The 20505-nt window shown below is 41.9% G+C and overlaps 1 protein-coding gene across 1 annotated transcript in view; it reads left to right on the forward strand.

Annotated features, from left to right (window-relative positions):
- Positions 1–20505, forward strand: part of myo3a (myosin IIIA) — a 391513-nt gene that overhangs the window by 279981 nt on the left and 91027 nt on the right. The window contains exons 27-29 of the mRNA XM_072254428.1: positions 11562–11724; positions 18692–18772; positions 20293–20416. Coding sequence (XP_072110529.1) covers positions 11562–11724; positions 18692–18772; positions 20293–20416 — 368 coding nt within the window. The remainder of the gene's footprint in view (positions 1–11561; positions 11725–18691; positions 18773–20292; positions 20417–20505) is intronic.

Below are 20505 nucleotides of genomic sequence, written 5' to 3' on the forward strand. Positions count from 1 at the left end.
CCTTGGAGTGTACACCATCTGGCCCAGGTGACTTATCTACCTTCAGATCTTTCAGCTTCCCAAGAACCTTCAATTATGGTGGCTTCACATACTTCATGACCCTTGACGCCTGGAACTTTCACCATACTGCTAGTGTCTTCCACAGTGAAGACTGATGCAAAATACTTATATAGTTCATCTGCTTTTTCCTTGTCCCCCATTACTACCTCTCCAGCATCATTTTCCAGCAGTCCAATATCCACTCTCGCCTCTCTTTTACACTTTATGTATCTGAAGAAACTTTTGGTATCCTCTTTAATATTATTGGCTGGCTTATTTTAATATTCCAGCTTTACCTTCTTAACAACTTTTTAGTTGCCTTCTGTTGGTTTTTAAAAGCTTCTGAATTTTCTAACTTCCCAATAATTTTTGTTCTGTTAAATGACCTCTCTTTGTCTTTTATATTGACTTTCATTTCTCTTGTTAGCCACAGTTGTGCCTTCTTTTAGAATACTTCCTCTTTGAGATGTATATATTCTGTGCCTTCCAAACTGCTTCCAGAAATTCCAGTCATGGCTGTTCTGCCACCGTCCCTGCCTGTGTTCTTCAACTGAGGCCAACTCCTCCCTCAAGCCTCTGTAATTTACTTTACTCCACTATGATATTGATGCATCTGACTTTCCCTTCTCCTCAAATTTCAGGATGAATTTGATCATATTATGATCACTTGTGCCTAAGGGTTCATTTGCCTTAAGCCCTCTAATCAACTTTTGCTCTAGCCTGGCATGTTAGCTCTCAGTGACTTATTAGCCCATTATATGCATCATGATTTCCAGTTTTGTACTTTATCTAATTTCACAACTGACATATGGGGACCTGTGTATAATTCCTACAAATGTTTTCTGCACTTTGCTGTTTCTTAGTTTGACCCAAATAGATTCAAATTCTACATCATATTTTGTCAAGCTGAAGATCACATGTTATCACCATACTACTCTGCCATCTGCCTCCTCGGGGCCACACACAGAAACTGGGTATCTTACGGTCCCAGGCTAAACTACAGGGGATCTCAGAGCAACAGTGGGCCCCAGAAACGTGGCATGCAGGCCCACCACTGTGTGGACATGCCCTGGCACCCATCAACTACTGTCCCAGCTATGGGCAAATAGCCTCACTGCCTTGTGGTAAGTCTGTTGAGACAAGGCTAAGGGAGCACACCCTGACAGAAAAGCAATGTGCTGGTGGTGCGCAATAGGTGGGCCTTAACAGACTAAGGACTCAGCAGCCTCCTGCAGCCAAGATGTGGGACCAGTTGTCCTGGGATCACCTTTGCCACCGGGATTTACCTCATCATGGTGAAGATAGTGCTACTGGGGATGGTGCACCCCCTGTGGCACTTTAAAATCTTCCTTGCGCAGGTCTCCACCTCTGACCACGGTGAACAATACCTGGACCTTACATATAGTTGAAGTCTGACAGCGATGGGGCGTCTGGCAATGGGAGCAGGTATGAATGGACTGGGAGCTTCTAGTCAGAACCCTGCATGGCAGCGGCACAGGGTATTTGGTCGCTAGCAGCTGGGACTGAGTGGCAGCTGTTTTCAGCAGGCCCCTGTGCGACTGAGCAGCCCTATTTAGGGACCGCACTGCTCACCTCAATTGGGGAAGGGCCTAGAAAAGGTGGCCTAAAAATTGCCCATTCAATCACTCACCTGGATAAGTTACTGCGCCTATCGGGTTATTCCACCACTGCGGTCGAAATAAGAAACAATACAACCTAAAACTGGCAACATGGACTGTAAGGACTCTCCTGGGCTCATATGGCATCCTCCATATCCCCCGGCAAAGAAATGTTATGCCACGCTTCTCAGTGCCTATGCACCAAATTTGCCATCTGAGAATGAGGCCAAGGAAGGCTTTTATCAGACATTGGATGAAGCTTTTTGCCAGATCCCTAAGCACGATAAAATCCTTTTGCTTGGGGACTTCAATACTAGGGTGGGACAGAACAGCAGGATAAGGAGTGGAGTGCTAGGTAGGCATGGTATTGGCAAGGTGAATGCAGATGCCATGAGGCTACTTACTCTTTGTTCTGAGCATAACCTTACCATAACCAATACCATCCTCCAACAGAAGGCAAAATATAAGACCCCGTGGATGAACCCTGGCTCTAAGCATTGGCACATGATCGACTTCATCATTGTGAGATGTAGTGACATCAAAGATGTTCTTATCACCCGTGCCATGAGAGGTGCAGAGTGTGGACTGACCACCGTATGATTGTGGCCAAGCTCCATATGAAAATGCGTCCCCCCTTGCGGCTGCAAAAATCCAATAAAAAGCAGCTAAATTGCAACCACCTGAGAAACACAGAAGCAAGAAGTGAGTTTCGACGCATCCTAGCTGAGAAACTAAGGGAGCTGGTACCTTGTCTGAGCTCAGAAAATACCATGGAACAACAGTGGACTTATATCAGCTCTGCGTTCTATGAAGCAGCAGCCCAATCCATCGGCCATAAGAACAGGAACCACCAAGACTGGTTTGACGATAACTCAGACACCATCCACAACTTGCTTAAGGACATGCATAAAGCACACCGGGCAACTTTAGACAACCCTTCATCCACCAGCATCAGGCAGCTCGGAGGAAAGTGCAAAAGGCAATACAGGCCATACAAAATGAGTGGCGGACTGAAAAGGCACATGAAATCCAGTCCTTTTCCGATAATAATGACATGGATAATTTTTACAATGCTGTCAAAACCATTTACAGATAGGACTGTTAATAATAACTGTCAAGATGTAACATTACATGCTAGCAAGGAAAAAAAGATTACTTAATAGATATAGCCATTCCAAACAGATATAACATACAGAAGTCAGTAAGTGAAGAACACCAGAAATATGCTGAATTAAAAGAGGAAATTGAAATACTATGGAACATAAACCCGGTATATACATTGTCCCAGTAGTAATATCAACAACTGATGTCATCCCAAAGTCACTACATGATAGCATTAAACAATTATGTCTACTCAGCAAGATTTATGTAAATCTCAAGAGAGCACAATACTAGGCACCTCCAGAGTAGTCTTAAAGTTCCTAGCAATTGAGAAATGAGTGTGCTTAGCTATGTCTGTACCTTTAATTTTTCCAGCTTGAGTTGAGAAAAAATAAAAATGCAATAATATTAATAAGCAATAAATATCAAAAACATGAGGTGAAGAATCCTTAAAAGTGAATCTATGGGTTGTGGGAACAGCTTCACTGATGGGGTGAGTGAAATTATCCCCCTTGGTTCAAGAATCTGTTGGTTGTGTCTTTTCCTGAACCTTGTGGTGTGGGTCCTGAGGCTCCTGTACCTTCTTTCTGATGGCAGCAGTGAGAAGAGATCATGGTCTGGTTGGTGGGGTTCCTTTACGATGGATGCTCTGGATTGGCCCCTGAGACTGAATGTTTACAAGCCTGCTGTAAATTTATATCCATGATCTAATCTTGCATAGACCAAAAAAAAAGCGAAAGTCCAAAACTGATGGATACTTCTTGTCCTCAAACCTGAACCCCGCTGTAATTTAATTTATTTAATACGATACAGCATGGAGTAGGCCCTTCTAGCCTTTCAGGCCCCGCCACCCAACAACAGCCCGATTTAATTCTAGCCTGATCATGGGGCATTTTACAATGACCAGTTAAACTACCAACCAGTGCATCTTTGAACAGTGGGAAAAAAACAATGCTGTCACGGGGAGAACGTACAAACTCTGTAAAGTTTACAGGCAATGCTGGGAATTGAACCCAGGTTACAGGTACTGTAAGGTGTTGTAAGGAATGCTTTTATCAGACATCGGATGAAGCCCTTTGCTGGATCCCTAAGAATGATAAGAACCTTTTGCTTGGGGACTTCAATACTAGGGTGGGACAGAACAACAGGATATGGAGTGGAGTGCTAGGCAGTCATGGTACTGGCAAAGTGAATGTAAATGGCATGAGGCTACTTACTCTTTGTTCTGAGCATAACCTTACCATAACCAACACCATCTTCCAGCAGAAGGCAAAATAAAAGACCTCGTGGATGAACCCTGGCTCTAAGCATTGGCACATGATTGACTTCATCATTGTGAGACGTAGTGACATCAAGGATGTTCTTATCACCCGTGCCATGAGAGGTGCAGACTGCTGGACTGACCACCGTATGATTGTGGCCAAGCTGCATATGAAAGTGTGTCCTCCCTTGCGACTGCAAAAAAACAATAAAAAGCGGTTGAATTGCAAACGCCTGAGAAACACAGAAGCAAGAAGTGAGTTTCGACGCATCCTAGCTGAGAAACTAAGGGAGTTGGAACCTTGTCTGAGCTCAGAAAATACCATGGAACAACAGTGGACCTACATCAGATCTGCGCTCTATGAGGCAGCAGCCCAATCCATCGGCCATAAGAGCAGGAACCACCAAGACTGGTTTGATGATAACTCAGACACCATCCACATCTTGCTTAAGAACATGCACAAAGCACACCGGGCAACTTTAGACAGCCCATCACCCACCAGCAACAGACAGCATTTTTTCAGGCGGCTCAGAGGAAAGTGCAAAAGACAATACGGACCATACAAAATGAGTGGTGGACTGAAAAGGCACATGAAATCCAGTCCTTTGCCGATAATAATGACATGCATAATTTTTATGATGCTGCCAAAACCATCTATGGCCCAATAAATCAATGTGTTACTCCCCTGAAAACAGCAGATGGTCTAACACTTCTGAAGAATCAGAATACCATTCTGCTGAGGTGGGCTGAGCACTTTAACACCGTGCTTAATCAGGACTCTGATGCAGACCCCACCATCCTGGACAAACTGTCTGAACTTCCTCCTATCCACGACCTCAGTCTACCACCAACCTTCCAGGAGGTTCTATCAGCTGTCCATTCCCTTGAGAACAACAAGTCCCCTGGCACTGACAATATCCCTGCTGAGTTACTGAAGAACGGAAGGTACATGTGTGTGCGCACCCTCTACCAGTACATCACCAAGGCCTGGACTGATGAGAACATCCCACGGCAATGGAGAAATGCAAACATCGTTGTCACTTATAAGAACAAGGGTGACAAGGCCATCTGTGGCAATAGTAGGGGCATATCACTCCTTTCTGTTGCTGGAAAGGTCCATGCTTCAGAAACTCATAAGCAACATCACTGAGTCAATGCTGCCTGAATCGCAGTGTGGATTTAGGAAGAACAGGAGCACGATCGACATGATCTTTACAGCCCGGCAGCTTCAGGAAAAATGCCGGGAGCAACATCAGGACCTGTTTATGGCCTTTGTCGACCTCTCCAAAGCATTTGACACTGTGCAAAGAGAGCTCATATGGGATGTCCTCCTTAGGTTTGGCTGTTCCAATAAATTTGTTAACATCCTCCGCCATTTCCACGATGGGATGACTGCTTGGGTGACCATAGGAGGACAAGAGTCAAAGCCCTTCCTTGTACGCACAGGGGTGAGGCAGGGGTGTGTACTAGCGCCAGTGCTCTTTAACATCTTCCTCTTGTGTGTTACCAAGCTTCTCCACAACGAGATTGAAGACAGCAGCGGATGTCAGATTAGATGGCAACCTCTTTGACATCAGGAGGCTCCACACAACCACCAAACTCCATAGAGAGTGGATCCTGGAGCTGCAGTATGCAGACAACTGTGCTCTAATGGCCCATACTCCGGAGGATCTTCAGACTGTCCTTGCTGTGGTGGTGAAAGCATACAGCAGTATGGGGCTGACTGTCAATACCACCAAGACAGAAGTGGTTTGCCAATGGAGTACCAGTGTCCCACCCACTCTACCTGCCTTCACTGTTGGTGATGAAAAGCTGTCAGTAGTGCCGCCTTTCAAATATCTGGGGAGCATTCTCTCTGAGGATAGCGGCATTGACAACGACATCCAGAGCCGCATTAAACAGGCATCAGCTGCCTTTGGGAGACTTCGACGTAGAGCCTTTCAGAACAGGAGCCTTCGTTCCTCCACAAAGGTCGCCGTATACCAAGCGGTCTATGTCACCACCCTCCTTTACAGCTGTGAAGCTTGGGTAACCTACAGCCGTCACATCAAGTCCTTGGAGCGCTTCCACATAAGCTGCCTCCAACGCATGCTGGGAGTTACGTGGCTCATTACCTGGCATGAGCGGGTGCCTCACACTGAAATACTTGTAAAGACCAACTGCAAGAGTATTGAGGCCATGATCGCCCAAGGTCAGCTGCAGTGGCTGGGGCACGTGATAAGGATGCCCCCATGTCGGCTACCCCGCAGAGTGTTATACGGCCAGCTACATCATGGACGACCCTCAGCTGGAAGGCCGAAGAATCACTATAAGGATCAGATGAAGAATGCTTTAAGGAAGTGCAAGATCAGACCCAAGGACCTGGAGGATGTTGCTGCTGACCGTACCACTTGGCGACAGCTGTGTAGGGACGGGGTCCGTATTCTGGAGATGGAAAGAACAACCAACCAGAAGACAACAGAAGAGAGCCAGGGGAAATGCAGCCATGGTTGCCACCTCTACTACATATACATGTCCCACCTGCAACAGAGCTTGTGGGTCCAGGATAGGACTGTATAGTCATCAAAGATCTCACTGTTAAAGGAGTGGACATCCTCATTAGATTTTGATGGACAACTGAAGAAGAAGAAGAAGACTCTGACACCTCCTATTCCTTTGTGCCTATTCTTCCTCAGGATCAAATATGCTTGAATTTTAATCTCCCAGTTCCTATAATTTCTTAATGCCAGTTTGATCATTCCCATTAAATTTTATTTATGCCATTGATTCATCTGCATTTTTGCAAGAGTTCCAAACATTTAGATATATCACCATCAATGTTGACATTGAAATTTACTTTTCTATTATTGCGACCCTTTGTTTCTGCTGCCCATTTATAACCCTTTCTATTTTTGTCCAATTTCCATGCCCAGCTTTGTTCCTTCTTGAATTTCTTTAGTGATGTCCATCATCCTGCCAAACTAAGTTAAAGCCAGATGAGCTGTGTGATTGTAGGATTTTGCGTATTTCAACATCGCCCATCACTGACTTGACCTGATATCATATGCACATTCCCCCCACCCCCTCCAAAGCCAGGTCCTCATCAGACTTCTAAATATCTCTCACCTCTGCGCCTCATCCCCATTGCCAACTTCCCAGAATCAGTCTCAGTCCCAAATGGCTTATTGTCCTTAAAAAAATCATATACTGCAGTTCTCTATAAGTAGTAAGTGTTACCGAAGTTATTTTTGAATTGCATTGTAAAGTAGGGATAGGATCAGAGCAAATCTCCTTCCAATGAAAATTAAAAGCCTAGACTTCAGCCTTAAGTTTCAGAAAGAGACAAACTGGAAACCACAAAGAGAGTTTGTTACTACAGGCTGTCCTGTGTATTGTAATCTTTCATGGAGGTGACAAACCAGAGCAGTTCCAAATCAGGATGAACCACATCCCCATCTGTTTGCTGTTTGCCTCATCTCTGAGAGGAGACTTTAGTGATCATCAAGGTACCATATAGACAATGTGATTGTAGATAGAGTAAGATAATATGAACACTGCCGTGCCTCAAGGCTGTGTGTTGAGCCCTCTTCTGTACTTCCCTTTCACCTATGACTGTGTTCCTGTACGTGGTTCTAACTCCGTAATCAAGTTCGCAGACGACACCACGGTGGTTGGTCTGATCAGAGAGGCTGACGAGATGGCCTACAGGGACGAGGTCCAGCACCTGGCCGCGTGGTGTGCCGACAACAACCTGGCCCTTAACACCCAGAAGACCAGGGAGATCATTGTGGACTTCAGGCATGCTAGGAGCCACACTCACATCCCCATCTACATCAACAGAGCTGTTGTGGAGCGTGTATCAAGCTTCAAATTCCTTGGTGTCCACATTTCCAATGATCTCATCTGGTCCCTGAGAACTCCTCCATCCTGATCAAAAAGGTGCAACAGTGCCTTTATTTCCTGCGGAGCATCAAGGAAACTCACCTCTGTCCCAGGATACTGAAGGACTTTTACCACTGTACCATTGCGAGCATACTCACCAACTGCATCTCAATGTGGTATGGCAATTGTCCCGTATCAGACTGCAAAGCACTCCAGTGCATGGTGAAAACTGCCCAGCGGATTATCGGTACCCAATTGCCTACCATTGAGAACATCTACCATAAACACTGCCTGGGCAGGGCAAAAAGCATTATCAAGGATGCATCTCCCCCTAACTATAGACTTTTTATTCTCCTCCCATCCAGTAGGCGCTACAGGAGCCTCCGGTCCCGCACCAGCAGGCACAGGAAGAGCTTCTTCCCTGAGGCTGTGACACTGCTGAACCTCACATCACAGCTCTAAGCAGTATTGCACCCATATTGGACTGTCTCAGTACTTTTGTATTTGTGTGCTGTAGAACTTACTTTTTATTCGCAGTTATTTTGTAAATAACACTATTCTTTGCATTTCTGGTTAGATGCTAACTGAATTTCATTGGCTTTGTATCTGTACTCGGCACAATGACAATAAAGTTGAATCTAATCTAATCTAATACAAGAGCTTTCATGTTGGGTAATAATCCCAAAGATCACAAAGCAACGTAGATAGAATATAGAACAGTACAAGACAGGAACAGGCCCTTTGGCCCACAATGTTTTGCTGAATCAATTAGATTAGTAATCAAATAGCCAACTAAACTAATCTCTTCTGCCTACACAATGTCCATATCCTTCCATGTTCTCACATTCATGTGCCTATCTAAACATCCCTTAAAAGTCCCTAATGCTCAAATGCCATCTATAAATTTTTGACAACACAACTGTTGTTGGCAGAATTTCAGATGGTGACAAGAAGGCATACAGGAGCAAGATAGTTCAGATAGTTGTGTGGTGTCGCAGCAAAGCATTTCACTCAATGTCAGTAAGACCACGGAACTAATTGTGGACTTCAGAAAGGGTAAGATGAAGGAACACACATAGGGGGAACAGAAATGGAAAGAGTGAGTAATTTCACGTTCCTAGGAGTCAATATCTCTCCTGGACCCAACATATCAATGCAGGTACAAAGCAGGTACGGCAGTGGCTATATTTCATTAGGAGTTTGAGGAGATTTAGTCTGTCACTGAAGACGCATGCAAATTTCTACAGATGTACAGTGGAGAGCAATCTAACAGGCTGGTATGGGATTGGGGGCTACTGCACAGGATTGAAATAAGCTGCAGAGAGTTTTAAACTCAGTTAGCTCCAAAATGGGCAATAGCCTCACCAGCATCCAAGACATCTTCAAGGAGCAGTGCCTCAAAAGAATGGCATCCATCATTAAGTACCCTCATCACCCAGGTCATGTCTTGTTCTCTTTGCTATCATCAGGAAGGAGGTACAAAAGCCTGAAGGTGCACACTCAACGATTCAGGAACAGCTTCTTCTCCTCTGCCATCTGATTTCTGAATGGACATTGGATCTATAAGCACTACCTGACTACTTTTTTATTTTGATTTTTTGCACTAATTGAATTTAACTATTTAATGTATACATGTATTCTTACTGTAATTCACATTTTTTTCTATAATTAAAAAATGCACTGTACAGCTGGCACAAGGACAACAAATTTCATGATATATGCCAGTGATATTAAACCTAGTTCTGATTCCGTTTCTGATTCTGCAATAGCCACACCACTGGCAGTGCATTCTAGGCACCCATCATTCTCTGTGTAAAAAACTTGCACCTTACATCTCCTTGGAAACTACCTCCCTCTCACCTTAAATGCATGTCCTCTGGTAATAGACATTTCAACCCAGGGATGCTGTTTATCTCTCTATGCCTTGAATATCCTTTAAAACCTCAGATCTCCCCTCAGCCTCCACTGCTCCAAGGAAAACAACCCAACTTTGTCCAATCTTCCATTAAAACACATGTCTTCACATCCAGACAACATCCTGGTAAACCTCTACTGCACCCTCTCCAAAGCATCAATATCCTTCCTATAATGAGGCGACCAGAACTGTATGCAATGCTCCAGATGTGGCCTAACTAGAAATTTTTAAAGCTGCAACACAACTTCCTGGATTTTGAACTCAGTGCCTAAACTAATAAAAGCAAGCATGCCATACACCTTCATAACCACCCTTTCAACTTGTGTAGCCATTTTCAGGGAGCTATGAACTTGGATTCCAAGATCCCTCTGCTCATCAACACTGTTAATGGTCTTGCCCTTGACAGTATCCTGTCTCTTTACATTTGACTTACCAAGGTGAAACACTTCACATTTGGCCTGGTTAAACTTCTTTTGCCTTTTCTTTGCTTTTATCTACAACTGATCTTTATCCCACCGTATTCTTTGCCAGTCTTCTACACTATCAACAACACCACCAATCTTTATATCATCTGTACACTTACTAACCCACCTCCACCTATCTTTTCATCCAGGTGATTTATATACCTCATAAACAGCAGAGATCCCTGGGGAACACCACTAATCACAGGCTTCCAGTTAGGATATGTCTCTTCGACAACGACCATCTGACTTCCAGGGGCAAGCCAGTTCTGAAACCACCTGGACAATTCATCCATGTGGGCAACATCCACAAGCCTACCTTCATCAGTCATCCTGTCACCTCATCCAAAAGCTCAAGCAAGCTTGTAAGACACGACTTGCCCTGCATGAAGCCATGCTGGCTGTCCTTAATTAGGCCATGATTTCCCCTAAAGGGGCGGACAAATGTAGTAAAGCGGTATCTCAGAAACATGCACTGGATCATTTTCCTAGATACATGTTATGGTCAAATCCAGGTTTTGTAACTCACCGGCCGGCATCAATTTGAAGGCGTCTTGCCTTTACAAAATATATTTGATTACCTCCACAATTAGAAAGGATCATGAGATACCATTTCAATTGTTTTTTTAATTGCGACGGCAAATAACAAACATATTGGGAGTAATTTTTAATTTCACTAGGCAGTGGCCAAGTGGAACAGATTCACCATTTCTATAAAATCCCCTTGATTTTCATTCCAGTCATTTAATTTTAACAAAGAGATATCTTTGATTTTATAATGAGCTGACAATCTGCTCCACGGAGCTATTATGCAGATAGTGATGTTCAGTCTTGTCCACATTACTGCTTCTGCTGCTGGGAGTTTAAGGGAATTCAGGTAAACCCTTTTTGGGCAGAGTCTATTTTAATTGCTCAAGTGCTATTTCAACACCAATGCTACTAGTTAGTCTGTGATGTGGGAGAACATAAAGAGGCAAGAACTAAATAAAACTGGAATTAAGAGCTCAGTTCAATTAGTTAAAAGTTTTCCGACACTGAAAGCATACCTTCATTGCAATTCTTTGGATCACCTACTGTACTTCAATGTAATTGATAATTAGTTTATTTTGGCACATCTACCAAGTCACAGAGATAATTTCAAAACGTAAGTACATTGATGTGGTACAAGGGAAAATCAATAACAGAATGCAGAACTTAAAGTTGCAGTTGACAAGTACCTTTCCATTAAATTAGCATTTTAAAATCTTTTTTTTCAATCCCGATAATTTTTGAAACTTAGTCACCATCTTGTTCTTTGCTCTCAGGTGTTTCTTAAATACTACCATGTGGAACAGCTAAACCTCATGGTAAAGGAGCTGCAGGATCGTGTAGTTCTCATGCAGGCCTATGTGAAAGGCTGGCTTGGAGCTAAAAGGTACAGAAGGTTGCAAGACAAGAGGCAGCAGAGTGCAGTTGCCATTCAGTCAGGTAAAACCTTCTCTTTGCCCATTTTACTGGTATTCAAAATACTGAGTCATAGAATCATACAGAGCAGAAACAAACCCTATAGCCCAACTGATCCATGCCCAACCAAGATTCCCATCTAAACAAGTTCCATTTGCCCACACTTGGCCAATGTCCCTAACACTTCCTATCCATGTATCTTTTAGAAGATGTTAATGCACCTGTCTCTCTTCTTTTAGGGTCAAATCAGGAAAGGTTCAGGTCTGAGGAATTGAGTTTTTTGGGAAACTGGCAAAGAAAAGGGGTTGAACCCAGCCTAGATAAGAATCAGAATCAAAATTAGATTTATTGTTGTTGACATAGGTTGTGAAATCTGTTTTGTGGCAGCAGTACAATGTAAGACATAAAAGCTGTGTTCATATTGAACAACACACACAAAAAATGCTGGTGAGCGCAGCAGGCCAGGCAACATCTATAGGAACAGATACAGTTGACGTTTCGGGCTGGTACCCTTCGTCAGGACTAGCTGAAAGAAGAGATAATAAGAGATTTGAAAGTAGGAGGGAGAGGGGGAGATCGGAAATGATAGGAGAAGACAGGAGAGGAGGGATGGATCTAAGAGCTGGAAAGTTGATTAGCAAAAAGAAGGACCACACTGCTCAAAGGAAGTGTAAAATTGACAAACACAGTGGTCTGACTACAACAGTTTTTTGTAGGCAATATATCTGAGAGAGCTTCTGCTATGTTAATCTGGCAGTTACTTGTGAAATGTGGTTTGATTTTAAACAGAAAGAGTGTTCAAAGAGCTTCAGGAAAGTTGTAAGCATTTGGCTTTTGTGGGTATAAAGAACCAGAACCTACTCTACATGCATTAAGGTTATTGCATGAACTTCAAGAGGGAGTCAAAAAACTGCTTATAAAAGTTGATGCAAAGACCGAGTCTAGCTGGATGAATGGAAGGTCAAAAAGGAAATAGCCAATGAAGACACGAAAACAGGATTTATCACATGATGGTGTGGATGAGGAAACCAAGAAAAGAGATCAGATTGTAGAAGGATTAATAAGAGAATACTCCAGTGAGCTAAATGCACCTTTCTAAGATCGAGATGTACATCCTAGAAAGAAGAAAGAGGAAAAGAAAGAGGAGGATGACATCTGGAAATGGAAGATAAATTAGACCTAATTTCTTGAGAAATTAACAAATTCAGAGATGCTCACAAGAAAATAGAAGGAAATGGAAGGCGAGAAAGAGGAAGACAATAAGTTGAAAATGAGAGAAGAGATAGAGAGAAAGAACATGAATGAGAAAGAGAAAGGTGTGAATGAGAGAAAGAATGTGAGAAAGAAAAAAGGTGGGAATGAGAGTGTGAGAGTGGGATCAGACTGTGAGTGAGACCAAGAAAGAGATCAAGAGAGGGATAAGGAGTGAAAGAAGCCAGAACTGGGAAAGAAGCAAGGATTGAAGTAGGTCCAGAGAGAAAAGCCGAGAAAAGGAGACAAGAAGTGTCCAGAGCTGTTAGAACCGCTTCTGCAGTGTCAGAGTCAACACTTACAACCACCAGAAAAGAGGCTCCAGAACCTGAGATTGTTTTCACTGTCACAAATCTTACTTGCCAAGTGGAGTGACTTGGAGAAGGGAGAGGATCATGGGATGGGAAGCCTGAGGAGAGAGAGAAGGGGGGAGGGGAGCCCAGGGGGTGTAGGTCAGGCAAGGAGTTATAGTGAGAGGGACAGAGGGAGAAAAAAGGGGAAATAAATAAATAAATAAATAAATAAATAAATAAATAAATAAATAAGGGCTGCGTTGTGAAGGGGAGGAGGGGCATTAGCGGAAGTTAGAGTCTTCTCCTGTCATTTTGGATCTCCCCCTCCTACTTTCAAATCTCTTACTATCTCTTCTTTCAGTTAGTCCTGACGAAGGGTTCCAGCATTCCACCAGCATTTTTTGTGTGTGTTGCTTGAATTTCCAGCATCTGCAGATTTCCTCGTGTCTGTCTCATATTGAATGATGGGGCAAGCTTGAGGCACCAAGTTTCTAGTGTTCTTGTATGACCTTGTTGGGCTATTTGGAACCAGATTGACCATGCCTATATCAATTTCCACCTCAGTGACTGGTGTAGATTTAAGAACATTACAACAGTATAGGGTTGGACAGGCAATTTGGCCCACGATGTTATGCCAATCTTGATGCCAACTTTTACTACATGTCGTCCTTCTGTGCATCATCCATATCTCTCCATTCTCTCGATAGTCATGTGTCTACCACCTTAAACTTCATTAAATTATCTCTTGCACTACTACCCCTGTTGACATATCCTAGACACCTACAACTCTCTATATAAAAGCACTTATCTCTTACGTCACCTTTAAACATTCCCCCTCCAACCTTAAAAGCTTATCCTATGATGTTTGACATTTCTGTCCTGGAGAAAAGGTTCTGACTGTCTAATCTATCCAGGATATAACCTCCCATAATTAAAAAAAAATTCTATTTAGACTCTCCAATGTTCTAGTGGGAAACAACATCTCCTTACAGCTCGTATCTTCTAATCCAGGCAGCATCATAGTGAACCTCTTCAGCACTCTCTCCACAGTCTCCCTATCCTTTCTATAATGGGGTGACCAGAAATGCAAAACTACAAGCGCAGTCTTCACATTTTAGCAAAGAATAGTAATAGTGTTAAAAGAGCTTTAATGAGCATGGGGCAAGGGGAATGAATGACAGTTAAATCCACCTGTCCATGCATATAGAAAAAGATAATATCTTGTTTAAGTATACAATTCCGGGTGCTCTTGATATTGGTCTGCTCTGCATTGTGGTACCTTCAAACCTACGTTACATGTTTCTTGAACAGCATTGCAAAGAGCATTGAATCTACAGAGAGCTTGCTGTTCCCTTTAATTGTTTGCATGATATTAATTTTTTTTCTTTCTCTTGTGCCTCGAGTGTTGGTCTTTTATTTTTATTTCTATTCTTTTTTTCTTTAATTGGGTTCTTTCGGGTTTCTTGCTTTGTGGCTACCTGTGAGCAAGCAAATCTCAAGGTTGTATAATTTATACATTGTTTGATACTAAATGAACCCTGAATCTTGATATAAATCATATTCAACAAGTCTTAATTACTGCTTGTTAGCATTGACACATTGAATGGAACCAGTTTACGCCAGACCAAAATAAAACAAGGCTAAAATGGAGTTTGGATTTATAATATTCCTGTTAAAAACCAAATAAGAGATAAATAGATCTATTAGTCTAGTTGCCAACGTTTACCATTTCATGCACTTTAGAAACAAACCTAGAGATAGCTTTGTGATATATGTTGAACTAATTAGAAAAAAGATGTAGAGCTGAGATGAAGAGAGCTTTTTCATTCAGATGATGGTGAATACATGTAACTCTCATTAAAGAAGATGAAGCTACTGAATATGTCTTAAAATTATCCTTCTATGATGGGTCAAATCACGAGTAAAGTCAATTTATAATATAATCCATCCCCCTGAAATGTAACAACCCACATTTTGAAAATTATTGGCAAGAAGTAATGGCATGAATGGATCTTCAGGCACTATTTTATATTGCACTCCATTTAGATGCCATTATACATTTCATTGCCATTTCTTCATCTTCCCTGAATCTAAATTGGTGCCGCACGTCAGTGTATCAGTTAGTGTAATAATTTACAGCTCCAGCAATCAGAAGATTTGGGGTTCAATTCCTGCTGCTGAAACTTCTGACCACATTGAGCTTCCTCTAGCTGCTCCCATTTCCTCCCACATTCCAAAGACATGCAGGTTAAGGTTAGTAAGTTATGGGCATGCTCTGTAACTGCCAGAAGCATGGTGACACTTGCAGTCCTAACACATATTTGGACTGTGTGGGTCATTGAAGCACATGTCACATTTCACTGTACGTTTCAATATTTGTATGTACATGTGACAAATAATGCTAATCTTAAAATAAAATCTTAAACTGGGGAGCTCCTTGCACATTAGCATTGTTTGAGATCCTTCTCTAGAAAGACTGTGGCACTTCAAGAATGTGGCTCACTAATATCTTACCAGGTACAATATTCAGGAATTAGCCTTCCCACCAATGGTCACATCCTGTGAGAGATGTACCAGATTACTATGTTCTATAGTATATAATATAAACACCAAAATGTATTTGATCAAAGTTATGTTTCTATTTATTAAACATATAGAGAGCTCATATTGTTCTTGCTGATGCATATTATTTCATCTTTTTCATTCCATCTTCAGGTTTAATAACATATAATTTCATTATTTTGTCCCCTGAAATATCACGTTTAAATTTAATTCAATCTCTTCAGTTCACTGCATGGTTTTTGCACCTTTTCATCACTCTGTTCTGAACATATTTTATTTAAGATAAACAGAGCAGTGTTCAAAAACTGTTCTTTTGCTTTTCTGATGCAACTGCCATAAGAATCTGATACTTGGCTCCTGTTGACATGATAAGACTATAAGATATAGGAGCAGCATTAAGCCACTCTGCCCATCAAGTCTGCTCTGCCATTCCATCATGGCTGATTTATTGTCCCTCACAACCTCATTCTCCTGCCCCCTCCCCATAACATTTGATGCCCTGACTAACCAAGAACCCATCAACCTCCGCTTTAAATATACTCAATGACTTGGCTTCCACAGCCATTCATGGCAATGAATTCCATAGATTAACCACCCTCTGGCTAAAGAAATTCCTTCTCATCTCTGTTCTAAGAGGACTTTCCTCTATTCTGAGACTGTGCCATCTGGTCCTAGGCTCATCCACTATAGGAAGCATCCTCAGCACATCCATTCTATCTAGGGCTTGTAATAGTCGATAGGTTTCAATGAGATCCCCCCTCAAACTTCTAAACTCTAGTGTGTACAGATGCAGAGCCATCAAACACTCTTCATACTTTCACTCTCTCATTCCCAAAATCATTTTTGTGAACCTCCTCTGGACCCTCTCCAATGCCAGCCCATCTTTTCCTAGTTGAGGGGCCCAAAACTGCTCACCATACTCCAGGCGCAGTCTGACCAATGCCTTATAAAGCCTCAGCATCACACCCTTGCTCTTAAATTCTCGTCCTCTCAAACTGAGAGCCAATATCGCCTTCCTTGCCACCAACTCAGCCTGCAAGTCAACCTTTAGGGAAACCTGCACCAGGGCTCCCAATCCGTTTGCACCTGTGATTTTTGAATTTTCTCTTATTGGGAAAACAATCTACACCTTTTTTTCCTTCTACCACAATGCAGATCATACATTTTCATACTCTATATTCAGCAGGGAAACAGACCTTCGACCTTTTGCGTGACAAGGCCTGTTTTAAATCTCACATCTCTGGTATTTATCTTATTTTTAGCACCTCCTCCTATGGATTTTTACCTTGTCTATGACACTCATGATCTTATATACCTCTGTCAGGTCATCCTGAATTAAACAAATTAATTTAGACATTTGAAATCTGGAAATCGGAGAATGGCGAGAGAAGGATCATCCTTTGCAATTTCCATCAACTCTGACAATGTTCCACTACCCGGCTCACATTTCTCTTCCTTTTCAGTATTTTGAAGGGATTTCTCCTTGGTCCACTCTTCTGTCACCACAAATCACTCACCAGCTCATAGGAGATACAACTCCTGTCCTGTCACCTCTTCCTTCTCACCTTTCCAGGTGAAGCAGTGGTTCACACACATTTCATCCAATCGAATGTACTACATTCAATGTTCGCCTTGTATCCTCCACTCCGCTGGAGAAACCAAATATAAATTAAGTGAGGTCCTTGTGGACACTTGCCATTACACTGCACGTGTAATCCCAAACCTCCGATTGCCTGCCACTTTAATTCACCATCCATCTTACTATCTGTGACATTCTGACAGTTACAATGAGGCTCAACATAAGCTAGGGCAACAAGAGTTCATCTTCCATTTAGGCATGTTAGAACATTCCAGACCTAATACTGAACCCTCCTCTTTAGGTAATTTACTCTTTCTTTCCATCTGTGTCAGAACTGACCATTTTGGCTGTCATTAGTTTTGATCAGTTTTTCATTTTCTTCTTAGATATATGAGCCTACTAGGCATGTTCCACAACATTGTTATTAACAACACATAACATATAGAAGGAAACGTAACCTGGATCTAACAGCTACTTCGACATTGACATTAATGCATTTGGTCTTACCTTGTCAAAGATACTCCCTTTGTTCTACCCATCCCTTGCCAATCTTCATTTTGTTACAAAAACTAACTTATTTTCTTTTTTTCAAGGTTCTAACATGTGGTTTCTAACCTAAAATGTGAACTGTTTCCCTTACCACAGATGTTGCCTATCTCAACATTTACTGATCGCACATTTGCAGGACCTCTATTAAAAAAGTGACTGCTCTTGAGAAGTACTTCATTGGCTGTAGAGGCTTTAGGCTGCCTGAGAAACCACATAAGTTGAGGTTTCCCTCTCTGTACAAAACGTGACATTGACAAATGTATGAAGCTATTTTGATACTTGGAATCACACTTACAGAAGTTATGGAATGACTAGCATGGTGCAAAAGTAAAATGAAGTCTCAGAAAATAACAGGATTTCTTTTTTTAAGATTGGAAACAAAGGGTTTGTGCCAGTTCCAGGAAAGGGGAAATTTACTCAGTAAAGCTAGCAGCACCGTATCTGATGTGAGAGCGCTCAAAGCAAACAGGAAACGAAATATACAGCAAGTCAGTCAGCACCTGTGGAAGTAACAGGCAAATGAATATTTCAAGTATATACATTTCAAGGATGAAAAAAAAGCCAAGTTCCAAAATATTTGGTCCATCATTTTACAACCTAAATTTACAGCCACATTTTAAAATAATCAAATGCATTATCACATACTTGAGAGCAAAATTCAAGGAACTTCAATGTGTACGTGAACAGCTAAAGATGAATTCATCACATTAACAATAAAATTTTTCAGAAGGAAGACTAAATTGTTGCTTTCTCTCAGCGTATAGAGGACACAAAGTGAGGAAGGACATTGCAGCTGAGAAACAGAAACTAGAGGGATCAATAATAAAACTTCAAGCCGGTAAGGAATTTTACATAAAATTTTAATATTTCTGATGCAGGTATAATAAATTTTTGGGGCTGTAACTGCTCTTGAGTAAGAGAAAAATGAGTTGTTGGACGAACTGATAATGGGACTTTGATAGAATAGAGATCTGGTCTGAGAAGTGGCAGATGGAGTTTAATCCAGAAAAATGTGAAGTGATACACTTTGGAAGGTCGAAATTGAAGACAGAATACAAGGTTAATGATAGAATTCTTAGCAGTGTGAAGGAACAGAAGGATCCTGGAGTCCACACCCATAGATCCCTCAAAGTTGCTTCTCCAGTTAATAGGATGGGTAAGAATAAAACAGAAGAAAGTCTGCAGATGCTAGAATCCAAAGCAGCACGCACAAAATGTTGGTGAGACTCAGCAGGTCAGGAATCATCTATGGAAATGAAGAGATAGTCAACATTTCAGGCTGAGAACCTTCTTCAGGATGGTTAAGAAGATATAGGAAATGTTGATCTCCGTTATTCAGGGGATTGAGTTCAAGAGCTATGAGGTAATGTTGCAGCTCTATAAAGCTCTGGTTAGACCACACTTGAAGTATTGTGTTCAATTCTGGTTCTCTCATTATTGGAAGCATATGGCAAAGGTAGAGAGAATGTAGAGAAGATTTACCAGGATACTGTCTGGATTAGAGTACATGTTTTATGAGGAAAGTTGAATGAGCTAGGGCTTTTCTCTTTTGGGCAAAGATGGATGAGAGGGTGATTTGATAAAGGGGTACACAATGATAAGAGGCATAGATTGAGTAGACAGACAAAAACTTTTAACCAGGGCAGAAGTGGTGAATAAAAGGAGGCATAATTTTAAGGTGATTGGAGGAAAGTATAGGGGGAATGTTAGAGTAATTTTTTTTTACACAGAAAGAGATAGGTGAGTGAGATAGGAGCTCACTCTGAGGGCTAGTGGTAGAGGCAGATATGTTAATGACATTTAAGAAGCTCTAAGATAGGCACATAGATGAAAGTAAAGTGGAGGGCTATAAAAGAGGAAAGAGTTAGACTGATTTTAGAGAAGGCTCTGTACTGTGCTGTGTTCTATATTCTGTGTACTCAGCTGTGTAGCACCTGTGCAGGGTAATGGACAGTTGCTGTTTCAGGTCCAGGCTCTTCATCTGGACTCTCAGGCCTGGATGAAGGATTTTGCCCTAAAATTCTACTGTCATTTTCCCTTCAGAGATACTTCCTGACCTGCTGAGTTTCTCCAGCAACTCATTTCTTTCCTTTGCCCCAGATTCCAGCATCTGCAGTTTCTTTTTATCAGCACCAAAAGACCACTCAGCCTTTTTTCCACACCTCTCTATCTAACTGTTACTATACCAGGCTGCATGGGAGTCCTGCGCTTTCTGCTGCTGGGTGAAAGTAAACGTCAGCAGTCCTGCATGGTCCCATCAGGTATCTTTCAAAAGGCACATAGATATCAAAGAAACAAAACAAGAAGATGGACATTAATTTTACATTATGAATATTTATCATTTATTTATTTGAACAGCTGCAAGAGGATACCTGAGCCGAAAAGTAATCAGGGAGATGCTGGAAGAACAGAAGAACGCTGCAGTTAAAATCCAGGCCCACTACAGAGGGCACATGGATAGAAAGGCTCTGAAAGAGCCAACGTGAGTTGCATAATTAAAAAGAAAACAAGAGAAACTTGAATTCTTTGAAGTAAAATTTGAATTTGTACAGCAGTATGCAATTAATTTGC

This window comes from Mobula birostris, chromosome 3 (assembly GCF_030028105.1).
Source record: "Mobula birostris isolate sMobBir1 chromosome 3, sMobBir1.hap1, whole genome shotgun sequence".
NCBI classification, from domain to species: domain Eukaryota; kingdom Metazoa; phylum Chordata; class Chondrichthyes; order Myliobatiformes; family Myliobatidae; genus Mobula; species Mobula birostris.